Consider the following 26,065-nt stretch of genomic DNA (forward strand, 5'->3'; position numbering starts at 1 on the left):
CGAATAACAGTAGTCAATCAGAGCATACATGATGGAAACAGTATCTACTAAATATTTCAGTGTTCCAATCAGTTTTTTTTTTTACAGAAAACTTTTCATGCAATATTTATTGCTTATGTATTAAATGAACGTTAGGGTGTACAGAAATAAGCACATGTGGAAGAATTGACATTTGGTCAGACATTAACACCTTGGAATTACCCGATATTGTATGTAATAGAAAAAATGTGTTAAAATTATCTTTTAAATTAAGGTTTAATAACCTCTTCAGAACTGACTTCTGGTATACCTGATATCAGTTTAAACACCTGCTAATCATTTAATAACTGATTAAGTTACTTGATTTTTTTTCAGCTGACTCTTCATAATCTGCTAATTATGCTTATTATTATCCATGAAAAGATTTTTCGTTTCGGGATTGACAACACTAGCATATAGGGATTTCGAGATAGTGAGTGGCTAATTTTTCCAATCATGAATTTTCGTCGTAAGGACTGATTTAATATATATATATATATATATATATATATATATATATATATATATATATATATATATATATATATATATATATATATATATATATATATATATATATATATATATATATATATATATATATATATATATATATATATATATATATATATATATATATATATATATATATATATATATATATATATATATATATATATATATACCAGTGTTTCCTCCTCCAATTTTCTTGATTAATTAGCTATTGGAATGCAACCCATCTCTTTTACAAGCTTTCACTATAGTAATGTTGCCCTGATGTCACGTTTAACTAATTTATGCTTCACGTCAAAAGTAAAACATTTTAAAATAAATTCTCATGTTTTTGAGCCGTTAAAATTTTCGCATTACAAGCAAAAGCAGTTTTAGAGTTGAATTAACGTGAACACACTGGATTTGACTTACTACTCGACCTATGTGATGAACTTAGCCATATTTTATATGGATGAAAATTTTACTACAATACTCTCATGCACTCCAAGAATTCGTAGCTGATTTATGCTTCTGTGACTAATTTAACGCATCGTCACACTGCTTATATTTTTCAGAAATTGTTTTGAAGTTAAGGGGAAAAAAATCAACAATTTCTATATTAAGAAACGTTTTTTTTTTAAATTTTAGCCGAAATTTCCAATACAAACAGAGGCAACCCTTTTTTTTATATTTCTGTCAATACATAAAGTGAATAAGGTTTAAATGTAAAGTTGCAAATTTTTGCTGTTTAATCATTTTCTTCACCTTGCTTTCATAATCCGGCTTGAACCAAAATGCCTTCTAAAATTTCGATGATCTGTAATCATTGTTATTACTATATTTGCTGGATTCTCAAAGTAACCCAAACATAAAAGCAACTACCGCTGTTTTCAATTACCAGATAGATGACGTGATTTTTTCATTACCTAAGACACATGGTTCTAACTCTATTTGCCGATCTAGCAAATCTATATCTTGCCATATTGTAACACATCGTTTTCTAATACTCAACTACTCAAGCATAAAAATTTATTCATTGATTATTAGTTGTTATTTTTAACGATTTACCTTCGTTAAAAACCTTACTGTAATATCGTTCTATATGCTCTGTTTTAAAACATTTTTAACTTATTAACTGCTAGCTGCAGCTTGGTAAACAGTAAATATATATAATGTTTGTCAGTGCTTATGTCAACGTGTATTTATTTATGTATTACCAATATAAATTGCCTGAAACTGCAATTATAAACTGCCCACATCTAGCTAATGCTGTTTGAGTTATTCCATATTAAGAGCCATTGTCTGTAAGGATCAGGCAGGTTGTGATTGTTGACATTTTTAATTTTTCTTATTTTCTTATATGTTGTTCCTTATCATGAATGTAATGTTTGAGCAAAATATGAGCTTTGTCTGCCTTACCGTTTTTGAGAAATTAAATTTTTAAATTTAGGGGGCGTGGCACATTTTTGCTTGTTTTTCAAATTTGCAGATTTTAACGTTCTTGCTGCTTTAATCGCCCCTATAATGACATGGATTTTTAAATTCTGTACTATTATATGGGCTTCTTAGATACTATTACAGCTGTCAAAGCTCATATTTGGCACAAACATTACATTCATGAGAAGGAACAACATATGTGAAAATAAGAAAAATTAAAAATGTCAACAATCACAAATGCCGTAAACTGCCTGATTCTTACAGACAATGGTTCTTAATGCACACGGTCCGTCAGGTTTTCCGTCTAAATGTTTTAGTAAATGTCTTAATGGTGGTTCGTTAAAATGCAGTAGTAACCGTGGTAACGGTTTCTTAAAATCAGCTTTGAAAAGTCATATTGCATCTACATTTCTTCCGTCATTTTTCTGTGTCCCTGCACATCGTTGTAGTCATTCAAAATAGGCAAGATTTAAAATAATGAATAATGATCCGAACGCGCTTAAACTTGCAAAATAGAAAAATTAAGTGCTTAACATCTATGTTTGTTCTGCTGCGTTAAATTGGATATCAGAAGTTAAAGGGATTATCAAAATAAAAATTTATCATAAACACATTATTACTCCATCTTTTATGATACCAAGGGCCAAATTTTCCACTCAATTAAAAGTGGGATATCAAAAAAAGAAAAAAAGAAGTAGTAGGGGAGACCGGGGCAAGATGACGAGCCGGGCAAGATGACGAATGTGTTAAATTTTCCGTTTTCCACTAGGAAACAGCATCAACTGGATACTACTGACTCTCCTAACGGCTTTTTTATTCAGCAATAGTTTAAAGACGCTGAAATTGTCATAATTGTGTTAGTTCTGAAGCACTGATTGTTTACCGCTGCTACGTTATAACTTTCATGCATGTGTAAATAAGCTCTGCTAAAGATACAGAAATGATAGATTGTTTCTCTTTAGTATTTATGAGTAACTTAATTTATATACTGCTTATTACCATGAATAAACTTTAATTAATCGCCTTTCTTTATGGCAATGAAGACGAAGACGAATCCTTTCAGACAGGCAGTCCGGGACAAGATGACGGGCCGAAACACGGGACAAGATGACGGGCTGAAACGCGGGGCAAGACGACAATACTTTTTCTTTACAAGTCCTGCTTGTAAAGAAGAATATTGTGACTCTCCAACAGAAGAATGGTTCTAGTGCTGCAATGCCAAGAGTGGTGGCGCGAAGAATGTTCCAATTATGAAAATGGCATTATTATTTGTGACTATTGTTAGCTGCATAATTAAACACTTCAACATTACTTTGGAATTCATTACGCTTAATTTGATGCTTTGTAAGATGTAAATACACAGTAAACATTTGTTAAACTATGTAATATATTCAAAAAATAAATTGTGTTCAACCTTTTTCTGTGTTGTCATCTTGCCCCGCGGCCAAAGTCATCTTGCCCCAGTACTGGGGCAAGATGACAGTTTGTTACGGGTATGAAAATATAAAAATACCCTTCATTTATTTCATTTGAAAAATTAAATGGTACTATATATTATACTACAAAAGACCACTCTAACAGCTCATGTAAAGGAAATTATATTATCCTTAAAAATAAATTAATAAGCAACAAAAATTGTTAGCGTTGTCATCTTGCCCCGGTCTCCCCTAATAATAATAAAAAAATAAAAAGAAAATGCTGGAGAAGAAATTTTAAAATTAGTAAAATTTAACATCAAAACAGACTAACAAGATGTATACGAGAAATTGAGACATCTTAGATCTTTCTTTATGGTAACAAATTCTTTTCATGCCACTTTTTCGCTCTATTAGAAATTGTTGTACCCAATATAACATATTGTTCTCTACATTTTCGCTCCACTCTAACGAACAGTGAAAAAGTATGTTTACAAAATTGCTTGAAATATGTTTGTGGGGAAATTTAACCAATATTTAATACCTACCTGTAATTTATAAAATATGTCCTAAGATCGTACTTGAATATTCTTTATAGATATACTAAATTAAATTAATTTTAAACAAGTAAAATATGACGAATTATTCTTCGTACATTTTACTTTAACTAGTTGGGACTAAATTGAATTTTAAATGAACTAGTAAAATCCAACACTTAACTAATTAAAGAGATTCACGTAGTAGTTAATTATGTTGAAAGAATAACACGTAACAAAAAAAAAAAAATATCGCTTGGCAAAACACAAAAAGTGCATTAGACAGAACTGAGATATTAAAGCCCAACATAAAGGAGATAAAAAAAGATAATGCTAGTTTGGCACTAGTCCAAGAAAATCAGAAATTAGAAGAGAATAACCGTTCATCATTTACATAAAGGTAGGTGCTGTAATATGATACTACGAATGGCAGATTTAGGGGCCGGGTCATGTAATTGAAATAGCAAAGAAGAAAAAATGACAATGATTTATGTTCGAAAGAACTTTTCGACATTGATGACAGGAAAAAAATGCAGTTTCTTCCGTTTCAATTTTGTTTAGCTTGGAAGAAATTTGTAAAAAACAATAACTAAGCCATGTACTTATTTATATTTCATTGCCTTTAATAATTTAAATCACTATAAATTGTACTCGTATATTAAATACATAGGTATGTATGCAACGCTGCTTCGGTTTACATTAGTTTACACACTTGTACTTTTTTTTACACTTTGTAAAGCGTGGAAATTATTTTGCAGTGAGGAGATAAAGCATGTTATCTGCAGAAATAAGTTTCCGAGATGTTTTAAGAAACATGTTTTCGATTTTACTAACAGTAGGAAAATGTTAGAGCATGACTGGTTATTTTCGTGTCTTATTTTTATCGGAAACTGTATAAGCTAGCGTGTACAACGAAACTGAAATACAATAATGAAAACCAAACACAAAAAGGTGAAAAATGAAAAAAATTGCTCATACAGTGTTTTTTTCCCAATATGTTTGCTTGTTAAATAATTCCAATTTTTTAGTGCTAAATAATCAAACTGCATCGTTTTTGTAAGTTGAATATAATTATTTCATTATATTTAATTTCTTCTGTGTTATTGTTAAGCGCGTATTTTTTTAGCATTTATTCGATTTCAAGTACAAAATCAGGTTAGAGGAACGCTCAGTAGGGGGTCGAGCACACTATCGAGCATAGTACACTATACGAAGAGCAGCAAGTTCGTTTTTCGTTAGAAAAGGAATAATGGATAACTCAACGTGAAGAAGAAATTTATGCTTTGTGTGTCCGTTGCGCTAGATCCTCTTCAAATAATCAAGCGCTTAACTACAGCGCTTAGTTATTTGATTTATATTCGAGCGAAAATCAATCGTACAGTTAGAATTTGAAGGTGATTTGGAGATAGGAAGGTTCGATCTTCTGTCTTTTACAGACTGTTTGAAATGCAACTCTTGTGAGAAAAATTGCCGAATTTAAGTTTAAGTATAACTTTCCCAATTCTATACTAAATGGGGTGCCAACATGCATGCAAGTTCTAGCAGTTAATTTAATGATATTTAAGTATAACTATTTCAGGAACTTTTCGTGCCAATCATGTACATCCTAGAGAGCATTAATGACGCTATGATATGTTAGAATTTTTCTTGACATAAGTAAGATATTCCGAGTAAAAATGAAGCAATTACATAACTGAAAACAAAAATGTGTGATTCTATTTTTTTCTATTGTTACGTGTAAGTAACAAAAGCAAAAAGTATTTTAAAAGCTTATCATTTCATGAAAATGATAGTTCTGATGTGTTAATAAGATTCTACTTATAGCACTGCTGATAACCTTTAGTGTTATTGCATACTATAATAGGCATATTAAACTATGTTATGTCGAAGATGTTAAAATATGAATCGTTTAGGTTCGCGTGAAAAAAATAATCAAATCAAAATAATCATATCAAACGTTTAATACACATGCTTGCAGATGCAAACCCTGTTTAGTGCTCTAAAATTGCTTGAGCGGAATTAGCTCGGGTTATAATGAACTAACTAAGCAGTGCATGAAACCTCATATTGACTGTATTACATACTGATTAAGACCAGATATTTATTCCTTACGTGAATATTGTCTAATTTTTTGTCAATCATTCCTGGTTTATATATCTATCTAGTGGGGTTCAAAAAATAAGTTACACTCGAACAATTTAGGTCAAAAAACACTTTATTGTGAAGTGTGCTACAATACTATATGACACAGATACATCACTCTATTTTATACAAAATATCCCACCCGCTGTAGACATTCGTCAGACCGTAGCACTAATCGTTCGATGCCCTAACGATAGAAATCCGCTCCCTGGTCCTTGAGCCAGCTTTGATCAGCTGTCTGAACCTGGGGACCGTTGGTAAATTCTCTTAAACCCAAATGTTTTTTGAGTTTGCCGAACACGTGTAATCTCAGGGCGCCAGATCGGGAATGTAGGTTGGATGCTGCCAAACCTCCCATCCAAAACTGCGAAGCAAACCTGTGTTGTGCTCGCCTTGTGAGGTCTTGCATTGTCGTACAAGAGGACAACATGATGAATCTCTGTACTTGTTAGACGTTTTTCCCACAAAAAACGTACAGTTCCGCGGACTTCAACGTTGGAGTACGTTTCCAGTTGCCGCACCATTTTTTTCTCGTACTACGCAGCAACGATTCCAACTATCCGAATGAAATTGCTGCAGCTGGAAGCTGTGGCACTAAAGTATCGTCTGCGCACGTTTCCCTCTTGTTACGGGATGCTGCCATCTATGGGGGAAAAAGTGTAACTTACTTTTTGAATGCCCTAATACTTTGCATCTTTGAGTACAGTCAATCGTTTTTATGTTGCATGATAGATGACATGACAAAGGATTACGTTCGTGAAGGCAATTTTTAGTTTGCAAAGAAAAACATTTAGCACGCAAAAACACAAATAAATAGAAATTGCTTTAAAAACGATAAACAAAATATCTAACGTCATTTTTCCCAGCCTTAAAGTGAAAAGTACAGGTATCTATGTGTGTTGCTAGTTGTTTTTTCCACAAAATTTCGCTTTTGTGTAAACTTTTGCGGTAGAAAAATTAGAAAGCTGCGGTTAGTTCAGAGAGTGAAAAAAGCAAGTAACAATAAGTGGGGTTTGAACCTGGCTCTCGTTGCTCTCAGTATGAAATCTTAGCTACTACACCGAATGCGGCGTGAGAAGAATGGTAATGGGGAAAAACAGTTCACTCAATGAATCACTTGGTGAATCAATTGGTTCAAAAATCGCTTGCGTTTTTCAGTTACTGTGAAACTTTTATGTACTGTAATTATTCCGTTTTGCAATAATATTTGCCCAAAAAATTTCCTGAATCTTTAACCGAGAACAATTTGTTTCTTAAATCTACTTTTCGTAAACCAAAAGGTTTAGTATATTCTAATTTAAGAAAAGTATGCATCTGAAGGAAAGAATTAAAAAAATATCATAATTGATTCTCACTATTAAAGTATAGCTCAATATTTTAAGCTATACAATTTCAGTTTGTTTGTGGAGTTTTGTTACAAAAATAAATAAAATGAATAGAAATTCAAAAGCCTAATTTTAGTACCATTATTTCCAAAGCTACCAATACATATTTGACGATACATACCTATTACGCTCTATCTAATGTAATTTATGGCTCTTCAACCAATAAAAATATCCAATGTCTTTAAAAGTGCTGAAATAATGTTGCTTTACTCACGGAATAAGAGCAGTATTTTATGAGCTGTTAGCACGTTGTTCTTCAGAGGAAAACTATATCTTTATTTTCAGCTATTTTCCGTCTAGTAATCATCGTAATGGAAACGGATGAAGCCCATTTCAAAGTGTTGCTTGCTGCTAAATTATTATATTATTTGAAGCAAAAAGCTCTTACGCTCGGCTCATTTTAGGTGGTTTGTAAAAATCTAAAACAGTGTTTTTTAATTCCTTTGATAAGTTTAACATTTTTTGATAAAAGGAAATAAGAAATGTTTTGTAGCATAGTTAGTGTTTCACTGGGACGTTTTTCGTGGTCTTAAAGAACCCCTTTTTTTCTATGAAAAATAGTGAGCTTTTGGGTGTAAAGACATCCGGTACATCTAAAAGTTCGATATTTTGCTTAGAAAAAGGGTTCTTGGGCATCCCAAAATACGTATCTGCAGTAATCTGGAAATTTTGTGCTAAAAAAAAGTTAGTTCTTTCCTTTTACGTCTCCACATAAAGGTATATATTTTTTTCTATCTTTTATTGTCCTTAAATTTTCTTGGAAAGCCCTGATTTTCATAACTAGTACAGTTTAAATACAACAGACTTAAAATAGTTTATTTGTAAAGAAAATTAAAGTCATTTAAAGTAATATTTATTGGCTTCAAAGTTTACAAAAAACATAGAAAAGAAGTAAAAGCAACTCGTTTTAGTTCGAAATTTAAAGTTTAAATTTTAACGAGACAAGAGGCTTTAATTTAGGATGCCAATTGTGTGATTTATTTTTTGTTGACACAAAAATTGAGAACCTTCTTTCATACATATCGGTAACTGCAAAGGGTAAAATACCGTCTTTCGTGACAGTTGGAATATGTTCATCTTTTGAACTGCGCAAGGATTTCAATAACGACATTAGTTTAATTTTGATGCTAGAATGAATTACATTTCGCTTTATAAAAATTATGTTCTCGTGTACTGATATTTTTAAAGGTAGTACATCAGCAGTATGTATGGGTTTTATTCCAGTTTAATACACTCATGTTTGTGAAAATTGCAACAACATGAAGGACTCATTGGAAATGGGTAAAATTTATTGTACATATTACTCATAGTGCTACAAATAAACGATTAAAATTACAAATCAATGAAATGAAAATAACGGGCGTTAATTAATATCGGATGTAGCTACAACGCTCAGTTATGCGAGCCTGTACACGTTTTGCCATTGAATCATGGAAGCGCTGAATGTCACGATTAGGAATAGCACCCCATATGACTTCAATCTGAAGCCAAAGTTCATCCGTACCAACTGCCGGACCAGGCGCATGGGCGAGTCTCCGACCAACGCATTTCGAGTCATGCTTGACGGGTGTCACAGCCGGAAAACGGCTAGACCAAGAAAATATCGTAACCTGTCATGCACCGAAGAAAAATTGAACGTTACGTGAGACATATGGAAGTGCATTGTCCTGCTGAAACAGTGTACCAGGAATACTCTAAAGAAAGGGTAGTACCTTCGGCGTCACAGCGTCCCTGAAGTAGCGCTCGCTATTGATTTTGCCCGCGATTCGGAATATATGCGACTGCCCTTGATATGCAATAGCGCTCCAGATCATGGTGCCTTGCTTTATGCCGGTATGACGTCGGATTACACACTCTGGGAAGTGACGTTCCCAGGTGTAACGTCTGACGCGTACACGTCAATCGTTATAGTGCAGATTAAATCTGAACTCATCCGAGAAGACGACCTGTTGCTAGTATGCCCGCCAATGGGCGTGTTGGTGGGCTCGTTAAAACCGGAAGTAACGATGGTTTTTGGTGAAGGGAATTCTGTATAGGAGAATCCTTGCACGCATGCCCTGGCGCAGCAGACGTCGACGAACCGTGGATGCAGCAATTGTGACACCTGTAGCCATACTCCAACGTTGTGCTAGAGTACAAGAGGACGCTATACGATCCATCACAGTTAGGTGGGTAAGGTTTCGATAATCTCGTGGCGTCGTTCCTTTGCATGGTCGGGCGTGAGTCCTTCGGCTAATTTCACCGTCATCTGTCCATCTTTAAAAAAACGCGTCACAGTTTAGGCATTACGCCACGTGCGGGCACTCATTTCTCTATATGTAAGTTCACCCTCACGCATGTAGATCACGCGGCACAATTCGAACTCCGTTACTTGTTCGTATGACGCTCTGCGTTTTTGACGAGGCTTATTGAGTACTAGAGAAACATCCACATCGGCAGATAATCATACAATGATTCCAAGAAACTTTTACATCTCTTTATAGTCTACGCCGCAGTTCAGAGGGTGTAACTCGGCACACGCATGCGTGACGTCTCTGTAATTCTAATCATTTGCATACCTTATCCTGCTGTACATTTACTGTTAATTTCAGTTCATTTGCATAATTCCTTCTTAGTCTTGTAATTTTCACAAACATGAGTGTATTTTCTCTGCTTCTGATTTATAAAATACTGATTGAAAGTTTGGCTCAAAACCTTATATTTACTGGTTTTTAAGTGAATAATTTATTTCAAGAAACGTTTGCTTGCATCACATAACTTTTAAGTGCTTTTTAATGATGCCTGTTGTTCATCGAAACACAATTTGCGAAACTGTGACCTAAAAGGTCAGTCTAAAAATCTAACACATTTTTTATGCTTTGTATTATTTTTTTAATAGGAATTAACAAACTGGTAGAAATTATGTTCTGATTTCTGTTTATCATTTTTATTTTAAGCGTTTTACTTTTCATTTCAAAGTGAAGCAAGACGTTAAAAATATTCCATACCTGAAATTTTACAATATATTATACAGTTTCTTTCAAATTGTACCTGCACTCTTTCATGTAAAACACTTATTACGTTTAGTAGAATTTATTGGCTGCCATCTGAAATTATGTGTTAATACACAGACTTAAAAGAACAGTACATAAAGTGTTCACTTGGTCTTGTTTCCTTGTATTTCTTTCATGTTAAAGTCTGAAATTTGTGAATTATTGATTATTAAACTTATTTCAGTTCTACAAGTACAGACTTCCATGCAGCAGGGTTAAAAAAAAAATTAAAATAATTCGTCAGGTGAAATTGAGAATGCCAAAACAAGTACTAGGTTTTTCTTTAGCTTTGTTACAGCAACATTTTTTCTTTTTTTTGGGTGTTTTCCTTTATGAGCTTTTATTCGGTGGCCTTTAGATTGTAATCTCTCACATTAGAAACAAAATATTTTGGTGCTTTTAATGACTTATTTGATGCTGTTTCTTAGCAAATAGAGATATGTGTAGGGTAGACAATTTTCACCTTCATCCTGCTTAATTAATTTCTGAAGAACACTATGTCTTTGTTTAAACGTAAGCACTGACAATGCTTCAATATAAACTCTTAATGTCCGGAAATATGCGTATCGTTTTATGTGAATTTTTCTACACATTTGAAGTTGATAAATAATTGTTTACCTCTATTAAATATTTACGACTTTTGTTGTCTGCTTTTACCAGAAATTTACTAACGGCAAAGCAGTTCTGAGAAGTAATGAGTGACATAAAACACAAATAGTTTCAAAACAGTAGTGTTACTAGTTTTAATTCAAAACCTTTCAGAAAACACAAACCAGAACGCTCGAGACTGATATTATTTCATAAACGTAGTCCTTTGTTGTCTAAGCGAGAAATTGTTAGAAGTTTTACCAATTTGATGCATATTTTATCCTCTGTGCTGCCTCCGGGGAAATACATAGCATATATGCATTCATTTGCCAACATGTACGACATCATTCAGATAACGGTTAGTATCGTGTATATTCATATTTAAATGTAGGACACTGTATGTTGAAACTACATCCCATTTTTTTTCTTTAATTTCTGTGAAAATATTTAAATATTTATCATAAAATCATTAATGAATTGTGTAGTTATTTTTTTAATATACAGTATTTTTAAAATGTGCTCACTTTGTTTAATAGAAATCTTAATATATAAAAATCTTTTGTGCGGACGTTTGTCACCATAAGGCTTTTAAACGGTTGGACCGATTTTGATCAAATTTTTTGTGTGTAATTATGTTTTTGCAAGCATGGTTTTGAAGCGCGATGGATCGTATCGGAAACGTTTTTGTTACTTAATTAATTTAAACATTGGATGTTTATATCTCCCAAATGATTAATATTTATTTTAACCTATTGTTGAACGATAATTGAAATAAATATTTAACCCGTTGCCAAAGGACAGTAAGAAAGACAGCTCTGCTTTTTGTAATGAAATTTCCTACTGTGATATGTCAATTGATAATAGATAAAACGTAAAGAGAGAGAGTGAAGCCTACATTTATTGAAAGCAACGATTTTAGGTCCCGAAATATATTTAAAGTATAGTACTAGAAGGTTCATGCAAAACGTGTGTTCTGTCGTCGTAGTTGAACCATGTGACCGGATCGGTGCTTCAGGTTTTCCTAACCAAATTATCAGAAAGTACCAGATAAAGTACCGTCTTGCTTCTGTCTTGAAGTTGATTAAAGCGAACAACCTCATGGATCTGATCTGATTCAGAACAAAGAGATAAGAAAGAAGAAGAAGAAGAAGAAGAAAGTACCGTACCTAGCAACATGTGTTCCTCGGCTCAAATCCATCTGAGTTTTGACACAGATGTCAATAATACTTAAAGGATTATCAAACTAATCAATTCATTATTAAAGGAAAAGATGATGGAATTTAAAGAGGAAACAAATTTTATTTTTCTCCTGATAAATTACAACAGGGTAGTTTTGTACACAAAAGATCAGTGCAGTGGAAGGTCGGGGATAGTTCGATAGTTGTGAATCTGGCCCGGTCGTCTCATTTTCGGTGTTAATAACTTTATTTTGGTAACTCTGCTGATTTATAGTAGCCCTATGTAAATAGATGTTTCCGTTCTCTTTGTTTAGCTTTGCAACGAAAAGAACCACTCGCGCATTCGCTGGAGCCAAAAATTGACGCCAATGAAAAAAGATCGCCAGATTCCCAAGTATCGAAATATCCGCGGAAGATCTTTATATTTGGTGGAAAGAACAAATTAGGCAATATATGAAGTTTTAAAAGTTTACGTTTAAAAGATCGGACTGCTAATCGGTCGGAGTTAGCTTTGCTCACTGATCACCTGAATTACAGTAACGTGGTGGCTTGGCGACTTTGGCTATAAACAATAGAGCTGCATGATCATTTGTTTACATTTTAAAGCTACTGAAATGTAATGTATTGTATTTTTTGTTTATTTGGCGAAATATTTCAAATTGCAAAGAATTGGTTTTCGTTCGTTTTCAAAGGGTGTTTAGTCATTTTAATTGAAGAATGTGTTTATTTTACAACGGGAGGGGGGAGGGATGAGCGATTTTCGCCCCTTATTCAGAAAACTGTTTTTACCTTTTTAATTTTTTTAAACGATATCCTTTCGATTGTTTTTTTTTTCTTTTTCATATGAGGGATGTTGCGGCGGGATTTCTCGTTTGTTCTGGATGGGTAGTTAGTTTTTTTACACTTAATATTTGTTGACGCTTTTTATCGTTTCAGTATGGCTGAAGGAACAAACCATCAAGTACGAGGGAAAAAATAGTTAATAAAACAACTGCTCAGTGGGCATTAGATGAATCAAGTTGTATTAAATATCCGCATTCTGACACCAAGCAGCTTAAATCATTTTCTTTTCAGTTATTAAAAAAAAAAAACGGTTCAAACACTTGATAGTTGACTGAATTTTTTTAACTTTTCAATTTACAAAGTTTGAACAGAACAACGTCTGTCGAGTCATCTAGTACACTTATAATTTAAGTAATTATTTGATTTTACTTAGTTTTTCGGCGAGAGTAAAGAGTCAAACCATGGTATATAAACTGAAATTTCACATTCATGTTAGTTTACTATTGAACCTTTTTAGTACTAATTTCAATTTTATCATAAAGTCAATGGTATTACTAATACTAAGGTTTTTGGTCCATTCTATTAAATCGCGTATTAGTGTGCGATGTAACTGTTAAGAGTGAACGCATTTGATCAGTTTATGTGAACATAAATGTTCAGCTATTGCGTATGTGTTTAATTGTGTCTGTGTTTCTTTATACTAAGCATGGTTGTTTTTTTTCCTTTCATTCTTTTTTTTTCCTTTTTTTTTTTGAGCAATCGCGAATTGCTTATGGCGATTTTTCAGATTTCTTTGACGACCGGAATTAGTTTACCTCATTGATTTTAACATTTATTTAGAGAGACTAATTTCCGCAGTCATGATTACAAATCGACTACGGTTTGCATTCGTTAATTTTATTTTTCAAGATTACATTTAAAAAAAGGGTTCTTTTCCTTAAAATCACGTTTTTTTCAAGAAAAAACCCAAATAAATAAAAAAAAATTTGCGAAAGTTTATCTAAATATAAAATTTCCAGCGTTAAAGATTGATATGAAATAAACGCACCATAACAGTAGGCTCTGTAAATACAAGTGTACGGGGGCAAATTGTCCAGAATAACCATATTTTTATTGCCGCATCCTAATTACTGTTTCTTTTCCACTGATATCTCTCGTATTAGCTTATCTAGAAAATCACCTGCATAATATAATGGTTGCGAATTTCTTCCCCATTTAAATTCAATTCTAAGCGAAGAAAAATAACTCAACGAGTAGGATCCTATCTCTATTGATGCTTGCAAAAAGCATAATTTGAGTAAAAAAGCGTCAAAACTCACTTAACTTCCAGGAACTTTATGCAGGATTTTTACTGACGGCGTTAAGTATTACGTATAACATTTAAGATTTTCAAATTTTTTTTTCCTAGTTTTATCTTGACAGTTTAGAAGTTACTAATACAAGTATTCCAGCGCATGTAATTGGTAGATAATGCACTTATGAGAAATCATGTTTCATATACATTTATTTTGACTAGGGTCTGGTGGGGTAAAGTGGTCATAAAATCGTCGGTTTTCAACTTAGGTGGATAATAAATACAATAAATTCTTTAAACACTTCAACTTTTTTTGTTGTTATTTTACATTGCATTATTAAAGAACATGGTACATAGAATTTCAGAGTAAAAAATATTGTTTTAAGTAGTTTTATAACACTTTCATTTCCCTATGTATTTATGACCACTTTACCCCATGGGGTGGGGGAAAGTGGTCATAGCATGGGGTAAAGTGGTCATAGTAAAAAATAGATGCAAAACAGTTATAAAGAACAGTAATATTTGTATAATTTGATTATTTTTATAGTTACAAATATATGCACAAGTATATGCGGGTATACATAAGCATTTATACGTGATTACCTACAGTATACGTGTCTAAACGAGTACATACGTGTCACGTGTGTATACAAGTATATACGCGTATATATGAACATTATATACGTGTATGCACTTCTTTTTCGAGTATATACATTCATACCTGAGTATATGCGTGTATAATAGACATATATACGCATATATAGGTATACATACATACATTTACGGTTATACACGAGTTATTTCGTGGATATATCCAGTGCGTGTTTGTACATGTCTATTCACGTACATATATATGGAAGCAACGAGTATATGCGTATGTTTACGTGCAAACACGATTATGTACCAGTATAGACATATATGCATACATTTACGTTTATATCAGTACATGTATGTATATACAGGTATATCCCCTAATATACATATATGCTTACAGAGTGAATCCAAGCTCCGGGGCAAAAACCAAAGGGTTGTGTGAGAGGAGAGTATACGAAGCAAAGAATCATAATGAACTTATGGTCGCTGACGCGCTACATGCACATTGAGCTAGAAACTGATGGATGCAAAACGGGCCACAAATTTGTTACACAAACATGATTTATCTGACCGGCTGGTGGGCGTGATGGTTAGGCTCTCGCCTTGTAGGTCTGTGGACCCGGTTTCTGAACTGGGGATGCCGGTCGGTGGATTTTCGACATGAAGAAAATCATCAGCGCCCATGTCGTATGATTATGCGCCATGTAAAAGATCAATAGGGTATTCGTTTGGCTTAGAACTCGATAGGCAAAATTAAATTCCTAGTGCAATTTCGCATCAAAGAGAGCCCAGGTGCCTCCACCTGGTGGAAGCTGGGTGTCAAAAAACCACTGTGTCATGCATCAGTGCCTTAATGGTGACACATGAAAAACTGATGCATTGTAGGGGAGCGCACTAGGTCTGGTTATGGCCCAGACGCCTCTTCAGGTGGGTCTCTTGTACAGCCCAATTGAAAAAAAAAGAAAAAAAAAAGATGATATTAACCAACATTTTAGTTTTTAAGAAATATTTAAAATAGATGTTAAAGTTACGGCCTGTAGTAGCTCTAATCCACGCATCGCAACAAAGCATGTATTACAGCAACCGGCCACAAATTTCATCAATCACTTTAACACTTTATTAAGATCTAAAATATTGTGTAAAATTGTCTTTGTGTAATAAATTTGTGACCTGTTTTGCATCCCTCAGTTTCTGGCTTTGCGTGCATGTAGCGCGTCAGCGTTATGTTTGTGACCATATGTTTCTTATGATTCTTGTTTCTTCTACTCCCCTCTTACATCTTTTAAGAATTTGCCCAAGAGTTTAATCTTACCCTGTATACGTGTATATCATATGCTTGTGTGTAAGTGTCTACTCGAGTTTCGAGTACGTATGCGTATATACGTGTCTACCTGAGTATATAAGTGTTCGTATTTATACGAGTATAAGCGACGTGTATAGTCGAACGTATATCTTTATAGACAAAAAATACTTGCAGATGCCCATATACTACGCGTTTATTGGTGCATTTATGTGAATACGTATGTATACGTGCCTACACGAGTATATGCGTATGCATACGCATATACTCGTATATTTAACCGTGTTTACTGTAAAAACAATACATATTAAGTGAAATTAATATTTCATTTATGTCTGCCTCATACTTAAAGATTAAGTGACGTTAGAAGGACAATATTCGTTAAGCCTAATATTATGACCACTTTACCCCATCTTATTTAAATTGTTCTAAAAAATTAACCAAAAGAGATTCAGCTAACTGCTAATGAGTAAGAGTTCTTGAGACATGTAGGAAGCTTTCTGTGCAGTTAATCTGTTCATAATTCTAACAAACAAAATTTTCCAAGAAAGTTAAAAGAGGTGTTCGGATTTTAAAAATTTTCATATTCACACAAAATATTTTATTTTACCAAGTAAAATTTTGCCAGATGTGAAAATTTGTACTCAAAATGTAGTTTCTAACTGCCCTATCCTAAAATAAAATTTTCACGTTCATTCGAACATTTATTTCCAAGCTATAGCCATTTATCTGACGAATGACCACTTTACCCCATTGACCACTTTCCCCCACCAGACCCTATAGTATACGTTCCAAATGTATGACTATTATTTTATCCATACGTTACGTGAATTAACACATGCTTCGTTACTTTTTTTGTTTCACTTGTTGTACTTTTTTCTCATCTTTTTTTCCATTGCTCTTGTTGTATATAATATATAACTAATATAACTACAGTTTATATTTGAAAGAGAATGGGAGAGAAAGAGAAAGATAGAGAAGGAAAAACAGATAGAGAAAAAGAAAGACGAAGATAGAGAAAGAGAGAAAGAAAAAAAGAGAAAGAGAGAAAGAAAAAAAGAGAAAGAGAGAAAGAAAAAAAGAGATAGAGAGAAAGTAAGAAATAGGGAGGAAGAGAAAGAAAGAGATAGATAGAAAGAAATAGAGATAAAGAGAGAGAGAAAGAAATATATAAAAAGTGAGAGATAGAGAATTTACGAGATGTAGAGAGAGCGAAAGAGAGAGAGAGAGAAAGATACAGAGAGAGTGAGAAAGAAAGGGACAGAGATAGAGATAAAGAGAATAGATATAGAAAAAGTATTGAGTAGACACTTACAAAAGATGACCCTATATTTTTATTTTATATCTGCAATTGGGAACACTAAAATTATATATAAAAATTTCCATTTTTTCATAAAATAATTTAGAATGAACTACGAAAAAAAAAACAAGATTTGCTGAAACGTAATGAGATTCTTTAAAAAAAGTAGAACATATCATACATTTATCTTTATGCTCTTAACATTTTCCCGCTTTTTCAAAATTCATAAACGTAAATATGTATATTTTCGAATGTGTTACAGAACTAACTCTCTCCCCTGTCTTACATCTAAGCACTTCTGAATTTGGGAGTTAATGAACTCCAACTGTATGACTCTTCTTTCCGAAAACAATGATTGATCATATGACTTCTTGTGTCGTACGTGGGAGAAGATGTAATTATTTTATCATTTGTTACTTCTGAGATTTACTGTAGATTTACGAAGGCTATTTGTTCGTTTGATAGGAGCAATGCTTTAGACAGCTCGTACCTTGGCATTTAACATTAGTCCTAACGATATCATTTGTATCTTTTGTCTTTCTTTCTCAAATACATCAGCAATCCATAAGAACTGTTTTCTTTATCTAACAAGTAGCCATTGAACTAGCTTGTATAAATCGAATGCCTTATGGTAAATATCACTTTAGCTATTTTTATTAAACAGAATAAACTAGTAATACATATGCAAAATATAAATCATTGTTTTATTTGTTATTTTGTTCTTTAAATAATCTTAAACTTGTTTTACCTTTGTATACAATGCATACAAAAATGTTTATAAGCGTGACTAATTATAGATTATCCACTGCTGTAAAACGTGAATGGGATATTCCATGGAAAACTGCCATTTTGTTCTGCACGTAACGTCTCAATAATACTTAAAAATATTAATGAACAAATTTTTTCTGCTTAACAAGATTCAAATTAATGTGTGATATCTTAAGCAAAAAATTTCGTCATTAGCCTTTAAAATTATTACTTTTTAATAAAATACATGAAACTTCACGCAAAAAGATTTTTAGGACAAAGAGTTGACTTTTTCGGGGAGTGACTCTAATATGAATTCCTGAATTTTTTTTAAAAATAACATCGTGTGTTTGAAATGGTTATGTTTATTAAGGAGGGAAACCAGTTTAAGAGGCAGAAAATTTAGTGAATTTTTTCAACAAGGAAGGAATAATCAGAATTTGATCAAAGTTGAAGTTTATTTTATTCATATTTTAAAGTACACTTTGAAATTTTTTCAAGTCATTTCTGCCAGAAATAGAAGAGTTAGAAGCTGATGTCGATGGATGGTCGCCTTTAGAGCTTGTTGCTGATGTGCATTCCTGAAGTCACAATTTTTATCTGTGTAATCATCACATTTTATTTTAAATCGTTAACATCATATTTCCTCAGAACAGGAACCTATAATTCTGGTTAAAAAAATAAAACATTTCAAGCTTTTGACGTGTTTGGTCATAAAATTTACGTTTTCCTACCATTTTTGTTCAACTTTTTTTGCATTCAAAAATATATATTTAATAATAATATCATCCCAGAATTAGATTCATATAGAGTATTATTGAATAAAGAATATTTACACAAAATTTCAGAACGCTTGGCCTATAATTTGCGCTAGAATGGCATTTTGCGCTAAAATGCACACGAAAAAGTCGTTTTGAGAAAAACGCGATTGAAAAAAACTGCTGTGAAATTTTTTGAATCTTCAGTTTTTTAAGTGCTTATAGCATTGAAACTAAACGGAGTTTTGAATTGAAATTTTGGCAAAATATTCTTGAATAGTTCTACTAACATTTTATGACATTAAAAAAACGAAATTTTTACCCATCTAAACTGGTTTTCCCCCTTTACTAAAGACAAGATGAAATTAGCCGCTTTTCATTGGAACTTGGTATGCCTTCTTCAGTGAATATAAATTAATTTCAGTTAAACGTTTGTAGGATAAGGATCTTTGTTTTATCTTCAATAACTCAAAACATTCACCTCAGTTTGTCAATCCTGGATTGCTAACTTATACTATGAAATACAACCAATATTTGTATTTTTTACATTACCTTGTGTCTTTACTTGATGTATTCATGGAGTTACATTTTATTAATCTTCTTTAAATAACGCATACATGAATTTGAATTCAAACATTTCTAAAACGCATGCAATTATTGCATGTAATTTTAAAGTCATAAATATATGGCTTATGTTATTTTGAGGTCTTCTACACGAACTACATTTACTGTTTGATCTGAAGTTTTCGCAGAATAAATCACATTTATACTGATCGAATTTTCATTTCTCTGGGGGGAATCGGATAAGAGCTGCTTAGACATCACATTATGGGCATTCATTTAAAATCTCGCTGAATTGGGATAGATTACACGAAATGTATCTGCATAATAAATTTGCATACATTATGCCTGAATTCAAATCATCATTTTCACTTAAGCCCTGATAGCACCTAACGAAGTACCATAATTGGAATTTAACGTTTGAGGATAAATGCATAGGAACTTGCCGTAAAATGGTAAAGAGTTTTGAAGCACGGCTATGTTTTATGTACTAAAATGTACTGTAGGCAATTTTTGATTAATGTATGTTGTTTTCTCCCTTGATTTAAAAGTTGTATTATTGCAAAAGTTTCTACATCAGACTATAAAGCGAAATAAATATCCTAATCATGGTGATCTATGTATATTACTGTTTTTCAATGTGGACCAGTGATCGAATTCCCGATCCTCCCCCCCTCCCAACCTCTTTCCAGTAAATAATTATTTTTTTAAAATGATTATTAGAAGGGTTTTCGTACATAAATTGACAGCAACAACTATATTTTTTGATTTCCGTAAAAAAAACAACTTGTATTTGTGTTTTTGTCCACTGGTTGGTTTACTGAGTGGTTGCACGCTCTTGCTATTTAAATCCTTCAAAACCCTGACACAGAAATATAAAAAAATTCTCAACAGTTTAATTCAAAACAGCTTACTTGCTGCAATTAAACTTTTTACTGTCACAAACCAGATGTTGCAGCTTTTTTATATTGCTCTAGGTTTTTGAAAATGAAATTAAGTTTAAATAATTATTTACTAGTCGATATCTACTAAACTACCGTGCTAAGCAGAATTCACATCTGCAGCTGAGTTAGTTTAAAATTAGAAGTTCCCGTTCAAAGTTATGCGCGCGAATCTATTTCTTTCAGATGCAACTTTTTCAGATTAAAAAAAAACAATCTTTCCCATTCACAAATTACAATAAAATTTTGTATTTAGGTGAATTGTGTGACAAAGAACTACCTAGCATCAGTAACTCAATTTTGATAACAAGTGCAGATACAACTTTTTTTGATTAGCACGACAGTATTATAAGAAACGTAAAACATATAAAAAAATCTAACAATGTTTTTAACAATGCTCTGAATAAAAAAAATTATACTTAGGAGTGTAAATATGATATGATATGCGGTTTTACTGTAAAATAAAAAAAAAAACTATCTTTCGCAACTTATGTGCAGATTTTCGAATTGTACACGATCTTAAATAACCGTAAATTTCGTGAAATGTATGTAATGACTTTTATCTTGATGAACACCAATAACTAGTCGTTTATTTTTACTAATTTGGTATTTTCCTATTGATTTATTGAAGATCGCAATCCTTTTGTATCAATTTTTCCAAATGAAAATGGTTCGGAAATTTCATTTCTTAAGTATCTGGATAGGCGCCAAAACAACTGCATGAAACTTGCTTTGAGTTCCACACCCAAGAGTTTTCCAATTGCACCTCAAACATGTTGTTCCAGAAAATCGATTATTTTCTGTTGGATGTTCAATACAATCGTCCAATTCCAACCCTTTCCTCGAATCTTGTGCACTGATTAAACCCATTTTTATTCTTTGGGCAGAAATAGTATTGAATGCATAGTATTTAATTGCATTAAGTTCAGTGAACGACTACATCCAATCTCAAAAAAAAAAAAAAAAAAAAAACTTATTTGTATAGATGGGGAAATATAATAATAATATAGCAGTGGAATTTAATTAAAAACGGAAGATACATAACCATAAAAATTTGTTTTTAATACGGAATCAATGATTACGATTTTGTTTCACAAACGTAGAAAATAAGAGAATGGAAAATCATTACTACATATTTTACAATTTATTATTTTGCTTCATTTGAAATTACGTTAACTGTTTCCCAAACATTCATCATATTGGACTTTTATCTGCCCACGGGAGTTTTCTTTATAAAAATGAAAAAAAAAAGAAGGCGTTTATTTCTTACTAGCGCTACTCGCACGGCTTTGCCAGTAGTTAAAAATTAAAAGGTCATTTGGTTCGCCTGTATATTTAAAAATGATGGATGATGGATTTCTCGCTAATATGCTATGTTAATTTGCTTGTCCATATTATGGTAATTTGCTCGTCCATGTTATGGTATTTTACTCCTCCATGTTATTGTTTTTAGATTGGTGCAGATATATTAAATCATAAAAAAGAAGAAAATCGTATTTTCGAAAAATCGCTTCGAGGTGCTTACCCTCATGCTACGAACTAATTTGATGCTAAATTTCATGAAAATCGGCAGAAAGGTCGAGGCGCTACTCGCGTAACAGAGATCCAGACATTTAGCCATCCAGAGACACAGACTTTCAGCTTTATTATTAGTAAAGAAAGTGATTTAGAAATATATTTTAGCTAAGTCTAAATCTAAATACGTTAATAACCCGATGATTGATCTCCATTATTCTTCTTAAACAGAACATCCCATTAAAAAAACAAAATCATAGATTTTACAAGCTATGGATTCCAAACTTTCCAATAAGTAGCTGATCTTCTACCTTATTCGAAGGAGTTTGAATGCTTCTCGAATATTTTTCATTTTTTAAATTCTGGTATTATATTTCTAGTTTCTATTGATTCTAGTTTTTTTAGCCAATATAGGCGCTTTGTGTTTCTGAACTTACACGGGTAAAACATCTTCAGAAAATAATCCCTTACTTTCTCACCATGCCAAGCTTGAAGAACTAAAATGAAATTTTACGTGTAGAGAGAGAGATTTAAAAATCAAATTAAAACTTGGAGCCTCATTAAACTTATAACTCGCAAAAACTATGAAAAAGAGTACATATGAAACTTCAGAGCTTCGCTAACTAAATCACGCTTATAAGTTTTTTTTGTTTTTTTTTTCGATTTAATTTTTTATTGGACTTTCGACGCTTTGTAAAAAACTTCTTTTGGGCACTTGTTAAGGTCCTTGTAACCTTATCAAGCTCGAAAAATTTCCACTATCTATTCGCTGAAGAAACACACATTATTCTTGTATTTTTTGTATTGATTCTTGTCGCAAAATACTTGAGAGAATTATCAACAATTATTGTGTAACTTACACTATCAAATATTTAAGTCTACATGAACTTGATACTTAATTAGTTAAAGTCTGTTTAAGCATGAACTTCCGTCACTACGTATATTATAAATGCTAAGTTCATAAATGATGATCCAGTAAAATATCGTATTTATGTTTTATTTTCCCTTGTGAAAAGCATTTATGAACAAAGTATCACGATTTAAACAGCCTGACATACGTTTTGTTTAAAGCATTAATTTTTTATAAATTATATTTTCATCCTTTAAAATCAAACGCAGACAACTACAAGAGACATATGACAAACTATTAGTCTTCAATGACTCTATGATTAAGAAAATTCCAAATTATTCGTTTCATTAGAAATTTAAATCATGTTTACCTTTATTTAGGGAAAGTATATGATTCATCTTCATTTGAGATATTGCATTAATGAGTAAGTAATGAAATATTACTCATTTTTCATGAAACAAAACATTATTTGCATACAATCCGTTAGTGCTACTTATACATGAAACTTACACCACTGAACGAAAATTTTTACATAATGCTTCTAACGAGCTGTTACGGCATGTCTGAAAGTGAAAGTATATTTATTGTAATGAGTTTGTATTTGCATAAGCATGTAATTAAAATAGTAGTTTTGGAGGGCCTTGTAATTAGTTTTGTTCTTGTTCTGATAATTACTTCTAATTAAAATCACTATACACTCCTCACTTAAATTTTCTTAGCTAAACTTAGACTTGTACAGCATAATGAAGCGAAATATTTTTAACTGTACAATACTTATATTTCAGAGACGTATGCAATAACATTGCAAAAAATAAAGTTATTTATTTTTCCCCCCATTCTTGCCAAATTAAAATCTCAAAATGTCCTAAAAGGTTTGGATTAAGTAATGAAAATAGAAAGAATATTAGTAGATTGTAAAATCTTATCATTGTTACGTCACGCATGAAATGTCTATTTCATTTATTTTCTTTATTTTTCTATTTTTAGTGTTTGACGTTTGGCAACGTTGGTTGTGAGAGTAATTCAAAAAAATATGGTCGAGTTCGCTTAAAAATGCAAAGTTTTAATGGTGGAAATAAATGTCTCGTTGAAAAGTAGCTTAATATTACTGATTATTTTTGACTGATCAATCATTACAACGCCTGTATTATTTATTAGGGTGATGGTATCATCAGTTTAGAAAGCGTTTTCACGTAACAACTGGCGTCCGCGACAGGACTGTTGTTCTGGATTGATATTTTGAATTCAGCATATTGGAATGGAGCTGAATAATTTAAAGAAGCTTCGCAAAGCTATTCGGTCTTCTTTCACGAGAATTGTTTCAAGAATAAAAATTCAGCTGGAATCTGCCGAGGCAGATAAACATGAAGTTCAAGTGGCTTTGACATTATTAGAAAACAAATGTGCTGAGTTAAAAGACATTAACGAAAAGATTTTAACGCTGCTTCTAAACGTTGAAGACGCAGATTTAGAAGAAGAAATGCAAGCTGTAGAAGAATACGATTCAAATTTTGTTGATATTCACACGAAAGGTATGTCAATTATTAATGTGCCTTTATTAGTAAATGAAAGCAGTGATACATTTTCTGAAAATAAGAATAAGCGGAAATTCAAATTACCTAAGCTAGAATTCAGAAAATTTGGCGATGATATTAAAGAGTGGCTTCCCTTTTGGAGCCAATTTCAGAAAATTCATGACGATTGTGATATTTCGGAAGATGATAAATTTCAGTATCTCATTCAAGCCACTGTCAAGGGTTCCAGAGCCCGAGAAGTAGTGGAAAGTTACCCACCCATTAAAGATAATTATTGTAAAGCCATTGACAGTTTAAAATCAAGATTTGGGAGGGAAGATCTCTTAGTTGAAATATACGTAAGAGAATTGTTGCAATTGATAATCTCAGTACACCAAACACGTCAGAACATTTCTTATTCATCTTTATATGATAAATTAGAGTCGTATTTGCGTGCACTTGAAACATTAGGTGTCACTACAGATAAGTGTGCATCTATGTTATTTCCTTTGGTAGAGTCATGTTTTAATGAAGATTTTTTGAAAGCATGGCATCGTAACGTAACTTTGGAGTCAAAAGATGATTCGAAAACACGTCTTGATAGTCTAATGAAGTTCTTGAAATCCGAGGTTGAAAACGAAGAAAGTATTAACCTGGCAGTATCTGGTTTTGGTTTACTTAGAAATAAAGGTTCTGAGGAAAATATAGAAAAGAAGCGGATTAATTTAAACACTTATAAGGACAAAATTCATACTGCATCTGCGTTGACTGCCAGCACTCATACAAGTGATTTTAAAAGATGCGCATTTTGCGATGGTAGACATTTGAGTTCGAATTGCTTCTCAGCTCAAAAAATGAATTTAGTTGAAAAACGGAAAATATTGAAGGATAAGGGTTGTTGCTATCTATGTTTAAAACCTGGTCACCAAGCAAGATTGTGTAGAAGCTATTTTAAGTGTACTAATTGTAATAAACGACATTTGACGATAATGTGCGATGAGTTTAAATCTGACACATACAGGCAACAACAAGAAATGAAAGAAACGGCAGTTGAAGAAAAATCAAAAGATGTTACCATGACAACCATGAGTAAAAGTCCAAGAGTTATTTTGCCTACGTTAAAAGTGAAGTTGGTCTCCACTTCCGGCCATAAAGAGATAGAAGTGAATGCTATTTTAGATACTGCATCGCAGCATTCGTATATTTTGAAGGATTTGGCGGCGAAATTAAATTATGAAAAAATTCGTGATGAAGTTGTAATTCACTCTTTATTTGGCGGTATCGAAACTGAACAACGACAGCAAAATTGTTACAGAATAAGGCTAAGAAAATTGGATGATACCATCACCCTAATAAATAATACAGGCGTTGTAATGATTGATCAGTCAAAAATAATCAGTAATATTAAGCTACTTTTCAACGAGACATTTATTTCCACCATTAAAACTTTGCATTTTTAAGCGAACTCGACCATATTTTTTGAATTACTCTCACAACCAACGTTGCCAAACGTCAAACACTAAAAATAGAAAAATAAAGAAAATAAATGAAATAGACATTTCATGCGTGACGTAACATTCTCCCACCTTGAGTTAGGAGCAACTCAACATATAAAACCATTAAATTGTTATTAACTTTAAAGTTCTTAATATATGTCTATAAGTCCAATTTTTGAAGTTTTCGAA

The 26,065-nt window shown here is 32.4% G+C and overlaps 1 protein-coding gene across 1 annotated transcript; it reads left to right on the forward strand.

Moving 5' to 3' along the window:
• Positions 1-24,124: 24,124 nt before the first annotated feature.
• LOC129216364 (uncharacterized) lies at positions 24,125-25,840 on the forward strand. Its single transcript, XM_054850577.1, has one exon. The coding sequence runs from the start codon at positions 24,125-24,127 to the stop codon at positions 25,838-25,840; it is 1,716 nt and encodes a 571-aa protein (XP_054706552.1).
• The last annotated feature ends 225 nt before the right edge of the window (positions 25,841-26,065 follow it).

Source organism: Uloborus diversus, chromosome 2 (genome assembly GCF_026930045.1).
Source record: "Uloborus diversus isolate 005 chromosome 2, Udiv.v.3.1, whole genome shotgun sequence".
Taxonomy (NCBI): Eukaryota; Metazoa; Arthropoda; class Arachnida; order Araneae; family Uloboridae; genus Uloborus; species Uloborus diversus.

Excerpts from the sequence above, each read along its gene's own strand:
- LOC129216364 (XM_054850577.1), top strand. The coding sequence starts at position 24,125 with ATGGAGCTGAATAATTTAAAGAAGCTTCGCAAAGCTATTCGGTCTTCT.